Consider the following 19,286-nt stretch of genomic DNA (forward strand, 5'->3'; position numbering starts at 1 on the left):
TGTGGGACACAAATGGGGGGTCCTGTGATGTCTTCCAGAATATATTTTTTTAAGTTATCTAGAAATAGTACATTTTACCTATTATGGTAAAAAATATTGACAACATTAGTCGCTAACCTTGAAATAAAACCTTGAAAGTAGAAAATGTAATGAGCTTTCTGCCTTTCTTTTTGCTGATAACTCCTAAGTTTAGGGTTAGTGAAAAGTTGATTATCAAAAGCATCAGCAGAAGCAGGTTAATTCATAACAGCACAGGAAACACAGCCATATGCTCATATAGGTAGGGTAACTTTCTGCAGACCAGCTAAATGAAGCCACATTAAATCACTTTGAGGGACAGTGGGGGTCGCGAGTCTTTGGCATCAGTATTTTGGGGGTCGCGGGCTGAAAAGTTTGGGAACCCCTGCTCTAAAATATCATAAAACTGAAAGAAGGTCATCATTTTCTGTTATTTTGTCTTCTCTCATACATTGTCTGTGTTAAAAACATGTACCTGTGAGGTCTAGCTCTTCTCTCCTGTATCTAACAACCCGTCTCCTCTGTTCCTCAGGACCTGGAAATCGTCTACTCATATCTCCACGGGATGGAGGCCTTATCCAACCTGCGAGAGCACCAGCTGAGGTGAGCGTCTGCACACATTCCTGGTTTTTAATTAACACAACCTCAAGCTTCTTCTCCCCGTCACGTGAATTGCAAATGCAAATTGAAACACAGTGTCATCTCCCCAGTGTGCGCTCTATAACGGCTTGAACATTAACACCAAGCCGCCAGCTGAACGGCGCTGTAGTCGTCTGGTTTTCTAATCCAGGAGCCACTTTGCCCTACGACTAATCACTGGAATTATTCTCTCTAGAAGGCAAATCTGGCTGCTAAAAGTCAAAGTGATTGAAATCTAGATTTCCATGTGACTGGCGTTTGTAAAAATACATTTACCTTTTTACTCTTAAAGATATAGAAACATACATGAGTACATTAATGACACAGAGCTCCTCAGGCTTATCACTTTCAGGGTCAAGTCTATGCAGATCCTGGTAAGGGTCCCAAATCTGGAAGCACCCTTAAAGCTGAGGTTGGTAATCAGATTTAGATACACTTTTTGTTATACTGGTTAAAATTATCTTTATGTCCTGATGGCAATCAATACATAATGTGTTCTTAAAAAAGAGCGAAGAAAAGCTGCTATCTACAGCCAGAGTAAACCTGGGAAAACACCAACCAATCACCGTTTTTGGGTTCCAAAATTTTAAACCATTCAAATCCCGTCTTGCCGTTCTGCCCGCCTCCTGCGCATACATTTCCCCGGCGTGCACTCCGAGTCCCTGTCCCCTGCTTCTGCTTCCCCTGACTCTATTTACTGACCCTCTCGCTCGACCTCGGGCCTGTCCCCTCTGACCTGATGAGGTGCTTGCTCAGGACCGTAGAGTCTAAAAAGCTCTCACCACGGGGGCTCTGACAAGCAGAAGAATGAATGACATTTAGTAAGTCCTACAGAAAATGTAGATGTACTGTAGCGTCTGTCCGGATGCTGTAGGGATGACAAGCTGATTGGTGAACACGTTGAGCTTTACTTACCGGTCACTGTCGGCCGTGATCACACCAACCAACAAAACAACAATCAATGTTTGAATGAATGAAAAACTTCTCCTCTTGTCTCTCCTCTCTCCCGCTCACACACTCTACACCTCTCTTAATGCCTTCACTGACTGTCAACACTGTAGGAATTAAGAACATCTACACTGAACACGTTTAACAAACAGTAGAGCTGTTACAGTATTATATATGTGTTATAACTTTTCTCCTGATATCGTGTCACCAGTACAACTGGATAATGCTAGCATGACAGTTGTGAGTACTAACAGCAGCCATGTTTGTTCGTGTTTTTAACTTTCACTATGATAATGTTTTGGTGAGGACCGGTTTTGAATCAGTCACGATCATATGGTCGCAAGTCAGCGGCACTCGTGCATGTGTCGTTTTGGAGGAGCTCCGAGGGGAAGAGGGGAGGGGTTAGACGGAGTCATGAGGAAAAGCTACATTCAAATTCATGCTAGTTTTCCGAGACTACCAACCCTAGCTTAAGCCTAGTTTGTACTTCTGCAACGAACCTACGTTGACACGGACGCTAGCACTACTTACTTGTGCGTCGATGTGCCCGATGTGACACGCAGCAATTCTCCGCCGAAACTCTTGAGGGCAGTGAGGTCTCTCTGATAGTTGGGTCGCCTGCTTCCAGCCCTGCTACGATCTCTGTTTACTTTTCCACAGCGGTTCAAAGCGTGATATGTTAATCATGTCACTGTTTATCATACAGACCTGATTACAGGATAGAATAGAGAGAAGACGGACAAGGAGATTAAATACACGGACGATGTGCATGTATTTCCTGGATGTGCTGTAAATGCGAGAAATACAATGCAGCCGAGTGGACCAATCACAGGTGTTGTGGTCTGTGTCGATTAGACACGTAGTTACATTGTGGAGGAGGTGCACGTCAGCTACGTGCGTAGGCCTCTGTGAAGGTACGGGAGCTACGCAGACCTGGCGTATGCTACGCCATCAATTTGACACAGAAGTATAAATCAGGCTTCAGATTCATTAGTGTGTTTTCTAAGGCGGCTCCGTCATTATCAAAGAATTAGACAAAGAACTTGACACATGCCCCTGGGTGCTGTTGAAAGGGGAAACTCCACCAATTTCACACATTGAGGTCTGATCACAAATATAGAGCAGTGATGTATCAGTGAAAAGAGTCATATAAATCTTGCAGTTCCAGAAAATGCTGCATGAAATCTGTTAAATTGCCTCCAGTGAAGTCGTTTTAGTAACTTTTGTGTTCTTGTTATGAGTCCAATGCAGTATGGGTTAAACTAATAAAGTGGACTAATAACTAATAAAGTGTAGTGTAGACTCAGTCCTGGCAGATGACTGTTCAACACAAGTCTGGTTCTGCTTAAGGATTCTGCCTGTTAAAAGGAAGGTTTTTTTGCCACTGTTGCCAAATATTGCCAAAGGATTGCTCATGGTGGGACATGATGTGGTCTAACAGCATCTGAAACCCCCTCTCAGATGATAGGATTTGGGGGCAGCTGTGTATGGAAATCCATCAGAAAGGTGGAACAGCATTCCTTTCTTTCTGTCTTTGAGATAAGGGACAAATTCCCACTTTTAACAGACTGTAAAATGTGTTACTTCCTCATTACAAGAGCTCTTCTTTGCACGTTTTCATGACAGTTTGATTGTTAATTTAATTTCTTTGGGGCTTTAAAAGCTGGAGCTGCAAAATAAGGAGTGAAGAATGTTGCCTTGATCTTCAGAGACCAAATGATTCATCACAATCTGAAAACCCACATAAATCATTTCAGCTCTCACATTTACAAGTCCAAATCTGACCTTGGACTTTCATTTAGGCAATAAAAAGCAGATTCATGGCGTCCATCTGGAGTATTTATTTCTGCTGAAGCAGACTTAATGATTGAGACTGAAAAAACAAAGTACACCCTCACTGAAAAATCACACACATGACCAAACTATCCCGACGTGAACATGCAGTTTGAGTTTCTCTTCATGCTCCTGCCTTTCACTCTCCTGTCACCACATCAGCTTTCCAGTCTTTTCTCCCTGGCGCAGGTTTCCCAAACACTGCGGGTCAGAAGTCTGTTCCCAGCATGCCTTGTGTGCATACATGTGGATTATGCTGGCGACTGAACAATGTAGCAGTGCACGATTCGCGAGCTGGAACATTCCACCGTGTGACCCCTCTGAGGCCTCCCACCCCACAGTAACCCTTCTCCCTCTTCCCTGTTTGGATCCTGAGGAATGTCCCCATGGTCCCACAGAGCAGCACAGCGCTGCGGCCAACTTTGGTTTTCCTAACTTAAAAAAAAAGAAAAAGAAAAAAGGAAAAACTCCCAGCCAGCCAGACATCCCACTAACTATGGGATTATGTTATAGTTCTTTGTTTCTGCACTTTTCATCCGGGAGGAATGTGTTGTTTTCCCTCAGTTCTTCTCTTTCACAGCCACTTGTTTTTTAAAGCCAGGATTGTTTTTTGGTCGTTGTGCAATTGGGGCTGCAGCAAGAAGGCCGCCCCCAGCTATTTTTGAAGCCTGTTGTGTTTTGATCAGCCACTGTTTACTATAGCTGCCTGTCTTATGTTGACGTGCACTCAGAGGCGCCTTCAGAAAGCCTGATGTGGAAGACTTTTTCACACTTTGTGTTTGGGGAGAAAAGGGGGGTTCCAAAATCAAAGATGTGTGATTTGAAAAACATGTCCCAAAATTTACCCTTATGAAGAAATGAGTGTAATGTGTAATGTCCTTAAAAAGCTTTAAAGTTGAATAGTCGACTACTACTTGAAGAAAAGAAAGCCCAGTGTTTTACTCATGTGGGAGCACAAAGAGAGGGTGTGCTTCATTAAGGAACTGCTGAATAATCAGCCTAATCAATCACCTGAACCCGTGCTTTGTGAACCTGGATTAATAACACTTCTTTTAGGAGCAGAGGGCTACCTATTACTTAAATTCCACATGTGATGCTACACCTTTATAAGTGCAAATTTTTTCATCTGTTCCTTTATTTTTTGTTTCTGTGAAACAATATGAAGAAAAATTGTTTTAAAATGTTCTGCCCAACCAAACCAAGGACAGATGTGCAGATCAAGCATAACTTCATCCCTGAATTATATAACGTCTTGTCTAGAGGGCAAAGATCTTTGGTTGCATAGTTAATAATAACAATAAACTTTATTTATGTAGCACTTTTCTCAACAAAGTTATAAAGTTCTTCACCACAAAAAAAGATCTGGTATTTATCCTCTGGCCTTTAAGGTTGGTCGATTCAAAAAATAATCCAGAGGAAAACAGACTCTGTGAGTTGTGTGATTTCATAGAGTGGAAACAGAGTCCCATTTTTTTGCACTGGACAAACTATGATGACCTCAGAGAGATTTTTTTCCCCCAGAAATTGCCTTTAAAAAGCCTGAAATAGGGGCGCAGGTAGCCTAGTGGTCTAAGCGCCCCACATACAGAGGCTACCGTCCTCGTCGCAGGGGTCGCCGGTTCGATTCCCGGCCAGTCGACCATCTCCTGCATGTCTTCCCCCGCTCTCTACTCCCCACATTTCCTGTCTCTCTTCAGCTGCACTATCAAATAAAGGCAAAAAGGCCAAAAATATAACTTAAAAAAGCCTGAAGTATTGTGGTGGACAGATGTGCAAACTCAACTAGAATGGATGTTTAATTCTGCTGTGTTTAAACTTGCAAATTCTGTCTCAAAAGCCTGGAAAACTCACTCCATCTCTCTCTTAACATGTGCAATACATTTTTATACCAAGCTTCTGAGTTCTAAATGTTGTTTTTTATTCACCTATGTTACTTCTGTGCACATTTCTTACGGTATCTCTGGTTTTGTAAATATACTGTAAATTTGCTTGTTTAGTTATGTACATAATTTTCATAAGATATGCTATTTTACTCTTTTTAATTGCTAATATTTTTTAAATAATTACTACTATATATGCTCTTGTTTACTCTACACTGCTTTGCACTGTCTTTTGCTGCTCTAACACTCTAAATTTCTCCATTGTTGGATGAAAAAAGGAATATCTTATCTTATCTTAAAAGAAGACAAAATAGTCTTTTTAAGAAGTGTGCAATTTTATTTTTATTTTATTCTGTTATAATTTGCTTCCTCATACCTTACAATGAATGACCGTGCTGGGCGCTCTGACCCTGGACTGCATGAGTTTATGGTGTCTTGTAATATGATCATATGCATGACACACTAATAAAATCAAAACTTCAAAACTTCAAACCTCTGTGATATTTCCTCCTGACATGTTCTGACCGTATCTCTTCTCTTCCCTGCAGGATAATGTGCGAGACGGTGCGCTATGAGAGACACGAGGCCAACGAAGTGCTCTACTAGTAAGTACCTTAAAGCCTGGGCCTGCATGGATGTGGTGACGGCTGTGTGTAAATAGATATTTATGAGGCTTGGTCAAATGCTTACATCTCTACCAACATAAAAACATATATAAACAATAAGAGGCAGTGAGTGTAACAATAATTCAGTGGTGTGTGGTCGAAGCCCACTCTGACCGGGGCCGTTACTCACAGTTATTGATGAGCGATGGCATGCCGGGTTCACACAGCGGAGCGACCTCAGTGCCTATAAATGAAAATAAATGTTCACGATGTACAGAAGCAGTCAGACGATGCCTTTATAGAGCTGTGTGTGTGTGACACAGAAACACACATAAACCCTGCTTCAGAACCACTTAAGACAGAGAACCAAGAAAGGGTTTCCACTTTGATTTCAGTTTGATTCAATAAGTCTTTTTGCACCAGAGTGACACAGGAAAACTGGAGCTGAAGCAATTCCTTCAAGAGGGAGAAAGCTGGCGAGTCACAAGTGGGTCTTTCTAAGATGCTTTCCCCTGAAAGTGGGAGCTGAGGAGGTTTAATATGATTGGAAAGCTGTATTGACAGCTACATGACAGCCTCTGCGTGTGTTTGGACCCCTCCTGAAAGGCTGCCACAACTGCACTGAGCAGAGATCACACACAGTGTTTGACTGCTGTCACATGTTGACGTCTCAAGAACACCCATGGTGAGAATTAAGACTGTTAATTAACTCTATCAGGCTCCGAAGGGGTTAGAGAGGGTGCATTGTCCCTTTTGCTGCCTCCTGATCCCCCGTGTGGGACTCTGTGTGTGTGTGTGTGTGTGTGTGTGTGTGTGTATATGTGTGTGTGAGTGCTGGGGGTGATGGGGAAAGAGTTAACACCTCATTAGGAGCCCACTCAGAGGTGTGGGAGCTGATTAAACAAAAGGAATGCAGATTAAGTCGTGGTCATATTATAGACTCCAGCTTCAGCAGGATTCCCTCGGGTGCCAACCACCAGTTACTGCACACTCACATGTGCGTAAACACACACACACACACACACACACACACACACACACACACACACACACACACACACACACACACACACACACACACACAAACACCAAGTCTGGTATTTAGCTTGTGAGCACACTGTTTTAGTCAAATCTTTTGTTAAAAAAGCTCACATACAGGAGAAGTAATTTGAATAATTTGTCCACATAAATGATTTCAGAGTTTCCCATAAACTGAGATAACTCACAGAGGATCAGTCACATAATGGATGTTACTACAGTCAACAAGCCAACCTTCTGTTGCCTCTCTTCTCCTCTGATTACTTTCTTCTTATGCCAGTATAGCGAGCTATACCATTGTGTTGTCAATCTTTAATCCAGTGATAAAGGAAAAATTTGGAAAAATCAGGACAACTAAATTGGCTTTACCAAACAACAAGTCCTGTGTGATTGGCTGTGTTGACTTAGTAAAGGCGGGATGGAGAGCTTAGGGTACTAAGAGTGTGAACAATCTAAAGCCTGGTTACATTGACTCTACACATGCCATGGTGAGATCTACCTACTTGTGCATTGGAGTGTCAGTGTAACTCTGCAATACTCCACCTTAATGCTAGTAGGCAGTGTGATCTGCTGGTTCTGCTACATTCTCTGCTTGTTGATGACTTAATCTGAACATATTACGTTGGAGTTGGAGCTGACACATTTTAAGAAGGATTTGATCATACTGCAGTTATTGGAAGAAGAATGGAGAAGCAACTGAATCAGTGCAGGATATGTTGTAAACGCAGGAAATTACAATGCTGCCCAGTGGACCAATCACAGGGCTTGCGGTCTGCGTAGTTTTGATGAATGGTTATTTTTATTTTAGGGCTTTTAAACCTTTATATTTATAGAGGAGAGGACAGTGGATAGCGTAGGAAACTGGGATAGAGTGGGGGAATGACATGTGGGAATGGAGCTGCAGGTTGGAATTGCACCCAGACCGCCCGCTACATGGGTGTGCAACTTAACCATTAGGCTAAGTCCACGCCCCGATGCATGGTTACATTTTTGAGGAGTTGCACGTCAGGCATTGTGCATAGACTCCGGCATAGGTACAGGGGTATGAACCTACGGCATATGCTACGGCGTAGATCGACTCAAGGTGTAGACCAAGCTTAAGACTGTTAAACTAACTCGGCTGTGTTTGTCCCACTACTTGGTAAAGGTGGCATGAAACAAGAAATTAAACACACTAACTATTGTCCAATCTAAAGAAGGTGTAAAAAGATGGAGATCATTTTTCCTGTCATTTGGGAGCTTCACAAACTAAAAGCTACTCACAAAGAGAGCAAGAAAGAAACTAATCAGAGAGAGGGAGCATGAAGGAGCTTTAATGAACAGGAGATTATTAGAATCAAAATGTTGTTTTTGAGTGATTGATGGGTTACATTGTAGTATTTTTACCTACTCTAATCAGGAATATGCAATGATCTGCATAACAGACTGGTGCATCTATTTCAGCATGGACAGAAACAAATCAATCACTTAACGGGTTCAATGCAGGGTGACCATGCATTCACTCGACTTCATGACCCGAGTAAAGGAGAGTAACAAAGTCTGCTCTTTTCTAAGTTACCCTCCGGGCTGCAGCATCAAAACACAGCAGGTTGTTGTCTTTGTGGTTTATTGGTTCATTTAATTTTACACAAGTGTCTAGTTTCTGTTTGTCCACATGTATTTCTCTCACTGTTTACCAGTGTACGTGTGTTTGCGTGCACGCATGTGTGAACCTATAAAAGCCTGCTGGGGTTCTCCCTGATAAGAGCCTGGTGTTAAACAGCAGCAGATCAGATTGACTTTCCTCCTCCCTGAGATCTTTATCAACCCTCTCTTGTGAAAATACAAGCTCTTAACAGTCTGTCTTCATTTCCTGCTCTGTTTATAACAACGGCAATAATCTGCCGGGAAACTACGGCTCTAAAAGTCAATGGGGGAATTTAATTGTGATAGTGACTCAATTAGGTTGTAAAAATGGTATGGCCTTCACATCGAGACATATTTTACACAGCTGTAAAGAGAGTTCAGCGCTTTAAAAGGGAAAATCCACCCTCAAGTGAAACATACTTCTGTGGATGCTACTATTACTTTAGTCTGAAATCACCTTCATAAGCAGGCTGACAAATCCAAATAATGGTCTGGTTTGAGTTTGAGTTACTGTGTACAAAAACTGGATAGAGCTCTTTCAAACACTAAAACATTTCAGTCCACATTAGCATTTATAGTTGACATTCCTTGTCACAGTATAACTCCAGTCTCTGCTTTACTTGGTCCTGAAAAGATGCAGCATGATTCACTCCCTAACTGTAACCTAAATTACACAACTTCTTCCAATCTGACAACTTAATAGCTAACCTTTCCCTCCGCTCGGCTCCCGTCTACTGTCACTTTCTGCTACTCGCTCTCTTTCTCTTGCTATGCCCACAGAATACTCAGCAGGCAGTCTGTAGTGTGATCATGACACCAGTAAGTCTCGTCACATTGGAGGCTCACGTTGCCCGGAATGTACACCAAAGTGATACCCCCAAAATAGCTGTGCTCTCCTCAAAAACGGAATATTGTAGTAGAAACCAAAAAAAAAGAAACCAAGTAGAGTCAAGGTGAGATGAGCTGTGATGGGGTGAGTTGCAAAATACATTTTGGAAAGGAAGAGTTCAAAGGTGAGGTGTTATTTTTGCGATGGGGGCTCAGCAAGAACACAGTTTCAGTCCATAAAAGTTTAAAAAATATATTATTCTGATTTCCTGAAGCAGTCATTCTAAATGATTTTCTTGTCCATTCAGCAGTCCACAACCCAAAGATATACAGTGAACTCTCACATAAAGAGACAGAAAAGCCTTAAAGGGATATTTCAATTTTTTTAAAGTGAGGTTGTATGAGTTTTATTTTTTTGTACTATTTTCAGACACTACACAGACATGCTCCTCCGCCTGCAGAGCACTGATCAGCTGTTCTGGTCTGCAGCTTCAAAGTGACAGAACTACAACTAAATTTAATAATGAGTGATTCTGACCGCGCCAATGTCATGCCATTTACTTCGGACACATATAGAAGACTTTATGAGCAGGAGCTTACAGAGGAAAATGTGATTCAATGCACCGGAGGAAAAAATAAAGAAACTTCTGAGCTAAACTGGAGAGCAGGGGAGATCCAGAGTTACCTGGTGGTGCAGTCTTAACTGCTAGTTAATGCCTGCATACCGAGAAAACTACTTAACAGAGTTAACAGCAGTGCCTCTGGACCTTTTTGGAATTAAGATAAACCAGCCGATCAAACAGGGCTGCAGTCTGCGACACTCACCAACCAGAGTCCACAATTACTACTGACATAAAACTCAAACAACCCCACTTAAAAAAAAGTGAAATATCCCTTTAAATCCTTTAACTGAGCAGCCGTAGGCCTAACTGGTTTTCCCTGTTGATGTCAAGCAACTAAAAGGTGATTCATCTAATTTTAATCTTTTCATTTAATTGGAGATTTTCAATCTTTAGTAAAAGCCTGGCAGATTGTGTGTCTCAATTTGAACACATGGAAAAAAGACAACCTTTATTTGCCAAGGTATGAATGTGTGCTGTTTTTGATTCACATGAACCAGAGCAAAGCGTTCCTGTTTGTAAGCCACATTTCTTCTGATCATTTCTGGATAATGACACGCCAAAGAAACATTTTACATAGAAGTCGATCCTGGCAAACATATTTACGAGGTTCTCTCTTCCTTCCAACACATGTAATGTTGCCTGAAACTACTCAGATCCACACTAAATGACCTAGTTAATGACCCGCACACTCAGAATCTCACTCTGCCGATCTCGAACAGTTGGCAGTCCTGGAGTAATGATAGGAGGATAAGGGTAATGGTTAGAAAAGTACTCATCTTTCCTGCCTGGAGCTCTAGATTGCTAGAGTGCTAACACTTCATGCATGGGCACACACACTCAAACACACACACAGAGACATAGTCACACACACAGTCACACTTGATATCTCATGAAAACATCCCATACTGTGAGAGGCTGAACCTCTCAGGATTTACCACCCAGAGATTATAGAGCTAAAGCCCTCCTGAGATGGAGGCTGACCCGGCACATTTTACACTGACTGCTGGAGAGGGTTCGTAGCTTCTGGTTACTCTTTAACCTTTTACATGTCAGCTCTTTCAATGCAACGCTTGAACTTTGACCTTCATTGGATGGCTGTGGTCCAACTGAGAACTCTTTACTCATAAATGAGTTTATAATGCACAGGTGTTTTTCTTCATTATTGAAAGTGGAGCATTAGCTTGTTTGGAAGTCTTGTGAACAGTGAATTAGAGACATGGTGAGTCAAAACTGTATCCAATAAAAATAGAGGATATATTTGAAATGTTAAAATATTTCAGTAAATATTCTGAAAATCATTTCAAAACAAAGTTGCTGAAATGTGATGGGACTCACTTTCTTTTTCTTTTTTTCACTTTCTTTTTATTGATTTTTAGGCATAGATAAGACAAAAAGAACCAAGGCAAACACTAAGGTCATAATGGAAATAAATAAGCAAATAAGAATAAAAGAAAGATGCTGGACTCACTTTCTTTTACATAAATACATTTTTACCATTTTTTTAGTTTAAATTTTTTGGTTTTTGTACTTTTGAATTGATGACGGTACTTAGAGATCTGGAGATTTGCTTTTTCTTTCATTTCTTTCAACGATATTGACAACTTAAATAATTTGGTTGACAACTGGTTCATTCATTGGTAGTAAGTTGCAGCCCTATATTTATCTAATAGTTATTTATTTTCTAATAGATTTTTTAAGTACTCTCAGTAATGCATTTAAGTTCCAAAATTAGTGCATTGTTATTATTATTTTTTTGTGATCAAATGTTTATTATCATATATGCAGTTACATACAGACATATCAGCAAGTGTCATAGAGAATACAAAATAATAGTAACAATAAAAAAACAGCAAACTAAATATAAACTAGTCAAAGGTTGTTGTGTATGCTGTGGTAATGTATTGAAGTGATGTGGATGTAGTGGTGGGTGTATGTGGGTAAGAGAGAGTGGGTGGGGTGTTTGCTCAATGCAGCAAGTTCTAAAGATCGTCCAGTGTTACAGACCATAGCTGAGTCATGTCCTCTTTTGCTCCATGGATGCGAGCTGTGGAAACTTCCAGATACACAACATCAATAAACCTAAGCAACCATTGTTTCAGGTGAGCAGTAGTTGGTGTTTCCCTCTAATGGCAACCTTCTTCTAAGCCAGCTAAAAACACACATGCTTCTGAGCTCTATGAAGCTGCAGCTGATGCAAGTCATTTAAAATCAAGAGGGAAGGAGACAAAGGGATAGGCATGTTTAACAACCAGGACAAATTTGCATTAACCATTTTTACTTTTTAAATTTCATGCTATTTTCTCCTTTCATTGAAATTAAGCCACCACAGTGTCTTCCTGCTTCCTGTCATGAAGGAAAATAGCAACACCACAGCGCTTTTGAACGCCATCTTTCACTTTTAAATCAAGAGTGATCATTAAATCATTAAATGGAATCAAAATATCACTAAAGTACTTTGAGTTTGAGTGACCCACCAGCTAAGCAGAGGGGTGTTCCTAAGCAGAGTGATGTCAGTGGGCGACCACATGACAAAAGCCAAAGTTTGAATGTGTCACGGTGTTATCCTTTAAAAAGATAGAGGTATCACTTCAAAGAGTAAGAGCTTTGAAGCTGTCCCCTGCCTCAACCTCATGGTGTCAGACCTCACTGATGAAGCAGAGCAGCATTTATTTGAATAATAAATCTGAAAGTCAGGGTCACAAAGTCAATTCACTGCATCCATCTGATTCCCACTTATAATGAAGTCTCGTTGGAGGAATTTAAATGTTAAACTTGCCTTATTTAAACTCTAGTGGAATGCTTTGAAATGTACCTTTAGTGTGTTTCAAGACAAAGAAGCAGCTTGATGTTCTGATTGCATAATATCTACTATTTTTCTTCATTGTTTGATAACCACTGGAGGTCAATACCCCCGTCCATCCTGTGTTTGTTGACTTTGTTGTCATGAAAACTAATATTTTACACACCCTCTGTGACTGCAGCCCCACCTCAACCTCACACTCAGAGTGAAAAATCTGAACAGAGGAAGAAGAAATTGCCTCTTTAACTGCTGATGACATGGTCAGTGTCAAACAGCTGGAGTGAGTTGCCTTAGAGATAATAATAATAAAAATAATCTCACAGCTCTTACTGCAAGAATCAGGCGTGGCAACCAATCTCAAATTGGCCACCAAGCGCAAAAAAAAGGCCAAAAGTCTCTCGTGACGGTACTAAAGAAAACATTTCACAATCTTTGATATTTGAATCCCTCGTTGAAGTGCAGAGTGAGTGACGCTCCTGTGCAGCTGTTGGAAAGTTGTTTGCTTCATTCAGCACCCTGTGATGACATCAAGCTTCTTGAGACGGCACTGAAGAACTCTTCACATCCCAAAGACCAGCTGCTTTATATAATAGTGAATCTCAGAAATGGAGACCTTTATCATATGACAAATATCAGGCAGCTTCTAGGACTGGTTAAAAAGGTGTAGCAATGAAAAATGATGTCATTAGAAAGATGTCATATGAAGAAGACAGACAGTTTTTGGACCTGGTGGTAGTATGATGCAAACTTGGCCAAAGCTGTTGAATAAAAGTGACAGTAAAACCATAGAATGTATAAATAATGGCCGTTGTAGCCCTGACGTGACCCATCTGTTCCTGAGCGCTGTTTTGAAGCCAATCATCAGCGGGAGCCATATTGGAAATGCTGAACTCAACCAAACTTAGTGTGAGGTAAAGAGGTGGGCTTTGAGCCTCCTCGCCAGCAACTACAGTGTTCCCACCTGTCAGTCAAGTCAGTCAAGTCAGTCATGTCCTTAAATTGGAACGCAAGCTAGGCTACCGTTTCTGCAGAAGGGGTCATTTCTGCCATGTAATTTAGCTGATTTTGAAAGATTCCAACCCGAGCACTCACTTCGGTTTACGCTATACTTGTTTTTTTTTTCAGCACTTTACTTTGCCAGAAAACCAGTTTGTTTTTGCACTATTTGCAGACACAATGCGCTGCAGGCGGAAGAGTACGTCTGTGTTGCGGACGCAAATAGTGCAAAAATGAACAGGCTTTCTGGCACCTAAACCGAAGTGAGTGCTCGGGTTGGAATCTTTCAAAATGAGCTAAATTACATGGCAGAAATGACCCCATCTGCAGAAACGGTAGCCTAGCTTGCGTTCCATTTCTCCCTGCAGTTTCTCATTACAGGGGATGAGCTGAGCAGCATCCGTGGTGGCTAGTACAATTACTAGTGATTTACAACTCATACAACCCCACTTCAAAAACACTGAAATATCCCTTTAACATCTTCTGAACCCCCCGTACTGTGTGCCGATAGAGAAATTAGCTATTCAGACATTTTTTGGCGGCAGCAGAAGCTCAGTCCATAGGGACTTGGCTTGGGAACCGAAGGGTCGCCAGTTCGAGTCCCAATATGGACAAAGTTTGGTAAGTGGACTGGTGGCTGGAGAGGTGCTGGTTCACTTGCCTGGGCACTGGTGAGGTGCCCTTGAGCAAGGCACCGAACCCCAAACTGCTCGGGGTGCGCTGGTTGATGGCAGCACATCCTCACTCTGACATCTCTCCTTAGCATGTTCACTACATGTGTGTGCATGATTGTATGTATACTCTGTGTGTAGCATGTTCAAAAAATAGCACGAGTGAAAAATTAAATATCCCCCCCCTGGGGATTAATAAAGTGCCTTTCTTTCTCTTTCTTTCTATAAACCGTTTTTTTGTACCAGGCTGTAAACATGTTTATTTCTGATCTAAATATCGTCTTTTTGTAATGTTGTAATGAATGTAGGGAGTACAAAAAGTTAAGTATTTTGGAAGAGTAGGTGCGTAATCTGCTGTATTAGAAATCTGTCATCATGATCTAACTGTGCCAATCCTAAATATGAACCAGTAAACTCTCAGTCCTCTCCCACCCTCCCCTCCTGATCTATATTTGGTCTTTTGAACTATTGCAAAACTGTTCTGGATGTTTTGTTGTGTAACGTCACCCAACATGGTGCTGCTCACAGTCCCTGGAGGTCTTCATGGTGAAACATCTCTACAGTAGCTTTCAGTGGTCTTGGTTTAGATTGGACTGCAGAATATGCATGGCAGACACACCCCTCTTATTTGAAACTCAACAACCCAATCACTCCAAATCCTGTGCACACATTTTTTGTATCCTGTTCAAAATATCACTACGTTTCTGAGCCTTCGAAGCAGTCTTTCAACCAGCGTGCGGCTCAGTTTCAAATCCTTTAAACTGCATTTCATTTTAAAATAGAACTCTTGATTTTGTAAAAGTAGATCCTCATCGCCGGAAAGTATTGATGCTACATTCACCCTCATTTTACCCTCTTTCACCCCCTCCAAAGCACTCAGATAACCCGAATCCACGCTGTTAAACACTCTCCCTGGGGGGTTTTGGTGGATGATGTTTAGCGTTAGACGAGTGCTTCCAATACGCATGACCCAGTTCAGTCAAGCTGTCTTGGCGCATAAGAGACTCCTATCTCCTGCTTTTTGGGGTGTTGTATCTTCTCCTCCTTCTCTTCCTCCTCCTCATCATTAGCCGTAAGAGGTGCTCCCCTCGCTCGGTGCATGTGCGTGCCAGCAATTAATAATTTAGCATTTCGTTTGTGTCATCTCTGAATGTGTGGAAGAGCCATGAGAGGATGGAAGGAGCTCAGAGGGAGGCGTGCGGAGATCAGTCGGAGGAATAGGAGAAGGAGAGCGGATGCTGATGAAGATTTTGCTCTGTGTCAGTAGGGTGTGCTGCTGTCTACAGCCTCATTAGATCTGCAAGGAAAGTGTGGAGAGGAGGAGGAGGAGGAGGAGGGGTGAGACTTTGTTCTCAGTGATTAGGGGAAAAAACTCGGTCAGCACAGTGATGCAGGGTGTGAGTGTTGGTGTCGGTGTGAGGGCAGGTATAATAAGAGCATCCATCCTTTACCTCTCTGTAAGCAAAAACCAGTCCCAGCATGCTCATACATGACCGGTCAGTCGTTTAGTTTATCTGTCCCGCCTGGTTTCACTTAAAGAGTCTCTGAAATCAGACAACGCTCTACCTTTGTGACACCAGCACACCTTCAAGCTCAGGTTTTGATTCGTGCTTGATGAGCAGCCTGCGCTCTCTTTCTGCCACGAGGTGTTTCAAAGAGCATGCAGATGAACTGACAGGTGGAGGATTCACACAAAGAAACATCCCTTCCAATGTTCTGAGAGGCTGATGCTGTGTGATAATTACAGGTTGTCTGTACCCTCAGGTGGAAAACTGATGCTAACTCACTATAAATAATTAGATATCTCATTTGTTGAGGCTTTATTAAATCATGTAACGACTCTTCCTCTAACATTTGAAAATATGTTGTTTATTATAGTTGGGTAAGAAGATTCAGTGATCGGCTGCAACTAACATTTACTCTAATTGTTGATCAATGTGAATTTTTTCATAACACTGCAGTTTTGAAGATATTAAGAGTACATGTTTTCCATAATGAGGCACAGCTGACTTGATTGACAGGCGGGAACACTGTTGGGGAGGAGGCTCAAAGCCCGCCTCTTCATCTTACACTAGCTCGACAGAAGTTAGGTTGAGTTCAACATATCCAATATGGCTCCAGCAGACGATTGGCTTCAAAACAGCGATGACTATGATCTATGATCAGAACTGATACTCTCATAACTGCATACAGACATTCATAAACCCCCTTCATAAATCTCTCTTCTCCCTCATGAACAAATCTTATTTCTCTTCTTGTCTTTATCTTTTCTTTTTTCCTCCTTTCTCTCCTGACAATTGAATTTAGTTCTTCTTCTTCTTCTTCTTCTTCTTCTTCTTCTTCTTCTTCTTCTTCTTCTTCTTCTTCTTCTTCTTCTTCTTCTTCTTCTTCTTCTTCTTCTTCTTCTTCTTCTTCTTCTTCTTCTTCTTCTTCTTCTTCTTCTTCTTCTTCTTCTTCTTCTTCTTCTTCTTCTTCTTCTTCTTCTTCTTCTTCTTCTTCTTCTTCTCCTTCTCCTTCTCCTTCTCCTTCTCCTTCTCCTTCTCCTGATAACTTTCATTGATTACTGTTCTCCAACACTCCTTTTTCTTTTTTTAATTCCTTTTATTGTCTTGCACTTGTAAAAAAAAAAAAAAAGAATCATCAGAAGAAAACCAAAATAGTTTTTGCTCCCTGGCATGATTATTTTTGTCCTCCTGTGAAGTAACATCTCATATCACGTGACCTGACTCAGGTTTTGTGACATGAGTTTAGTTCCTCATGTTGTTTTCTAATTCCTCTTTACTGTCAGAAAGCTCACAGGTGGAAAAACTAACACACTGCTGCTTCATTTAACTCTAGTAAATAAATAAAGACCTCAAGCAGTCTTCTATCAAACAAAGTCCAGGTAAACACGAGGCTCAAACTGGAGCAGTGTCTCTGTGATGTTTGATCTGACCTACACAAGCACTGCATATGTTGTACTTGTCCTTTAAGCCCTCTCTCACCAGATGCATATAAATGAAATCATGCATTATGTTTTTGATCCGTCTCCAAAGCATTTATTTACATTCTGGATGCTTTAACATACACGGCCTCTTAGATAATCCTGCATACGGAGCATATAAAAGATTCAGAGCATCTCAGCCTGGTGAGATTATCGTGCTGCAATCCCTCTGATAGCCATGAAAGTCCTCAGATAAGCTAGATGAGAAACCCAACTGATGCATTAAAACACACTGTTGTTCGCCATGTTTAATACACTGACAGCCTGCATTAAGATTCAGCACTTCATATGTAGTGAGTTGTTAAAGTGAGGGCAGACTCTCCTCAGAGAAGGTTCGATGTGTTCTTAGCCTCCGGTTCTCTTGTAATGCCACAAATTACATCAAACTAAAAATGAAATGTCTAAAAGTGCCGTGTAAGTCTGGTGGAAGTGTGTATGTGTGTGTAGTTGTGCGTGAGTGTGTGTGTGTGTGTGTGTTTAGCAGTTATGTTGTAAGAACTTGACAGCCAGCAGCATCATCCAGAGGTCAGCCAGAGTTTACATCGTCTGCGATGCCCAATTTCCTCGTCTGTGAGTTTCAGCAAGGCCACGGGTGTGGGTGGATGAGAGATGATTCCTCGGTTCATTCATAGTTCTCCTCGTCTCTCTCCACTCTCTTGTTTTCCTCCTTTTCACTCTCTTTTTTTTCGAACTAGTGATCTTTATTTGGCACAAGGAGCAGTGTCAGTTTGCTGATGCATTAAGTCGCCTCACCAAAAACAGAAAATGACAAAGCAAATATCAAGATTAAAGAAAAAAGACGATGTTCAGTATTGAGTTATCATGCCTTCATTGAAAATGAGGACACCTTAAAGGCTGATATCTAGCCAATTTCCCTTTCTCCTCCTAAATAAACAAATGAATGAGACACTTATTTTCTCTATTTCCACTGTATTCTCTAATCATCCTTTTTTCTGTCTTCCAGTCCTGACGACATCGGGAGCTGCTGGTACATCCTGCTGTCTGGCTCAGTCTTCATCAAGGAATCAATGTTCCTGCCCAGAAGCAGGTAAGATAAGGTCATCCGCCGGTTTGGTTCGGGGTGCGGTTTCAACTCTTGACTCTGAAACTTCCAAAGAGCAGCTTCCTCGTCCTCGTCCTCCTCTTCAAAGCTAACTGAGGAACATGAAAAACTAATCCTGGGGACATCGCTTGAGCTCAGTTAGACACAGAGGCAAAGACCTCACCTCATAAGCTCTGGGTTTACCTCCAACCCTTGGCCATTTGGTGCATGTCATCACAGGTCTTACTTCCTGCCTCTTATCAGCTGCATAGTGAGAAAGAAGAAGGCTGATTTATTATCTGTGAATACATCAAGTTAATCCTGGACTGGAAAAAGAGAAACATCAGCTCTAATTTAAACATTCTGAACCTGCTGATAGACTTATCAAAAGGAGTCAAAAAAAAGTGTTTTGTGTCAACTTTTATGTCCAAAGGTAACAGACCAAACAAAATACACATGTGTTCACATCTTCAATATTTAACAGCAAACTGGTACACATGATTCCAGTTTCCTCATCTTGCTGGCATAATCCTAACACACATGATATCCCAGTTTGTCCAGTACACAGTATATTTGCTTCTCTCAGCTAATAGATGACTGCAGGAGATTGTGCGATGCATTTCACTGCGAGGAACCAGAAATTCCATCAGCATTACTTTCCCACGATTCTGGAGAAACAAAGACATCCACAGTGTCTGATTGCTGTGACTTTCCACGGAGAAGTCCTGAATGAATGGAGATAAAGGAACAACATAG

The 19,286-nt window shown here is 41.4% G+C and overlaps 1 protein-coding gene across 11 annotated transcripts in view; it reads left to right on the top strand.

Annotated features, from left to right (window-relative positions):
- The window catches only part of rapgef2 (Rap guanine nucleotide exchange factor (GEF) 2), a 142,576-nt gene that overhangs the window by 42,212 nt on the left and 81,078 nt on the right, over window positions 1-19,286 (top strand). For all 11 annotated transcript variants that reach the window (XM_034689712.1, XM_034689722.1, XM_034689721.1 and 8 more), the window contains exons 2-4: window positions 551-621; window positions 5,867-5,923; window positions 18,453-18,536. In XM_034689712.1, the coding sequence (XP_034545603.1) occupies window positions 551-621; window positions 5,867-5,923; window positions 18,453-18,536 (212 nt within the window). The remainder of the gene's footprint in view (window positions 1-550; window positions 622-5,866; window positions 5,924-18,452; window positions 18,537-19,286) is intronic.

Source organism: Notolabrus celidotus, chromosome 8 (assembly GCF_009762535.1).
Source record: "Notolabrus celidotus isolate fNotCel1 chromosome 8, fNotCel1.pri, whole genome shotgun sequence".
Classification (NCBI taxonomy): Eukaryota; Metazoa; Chordata; class Actinopteri; order Labriformes; family Labridae; genus Notolabrus; species Notolabrus celidotus.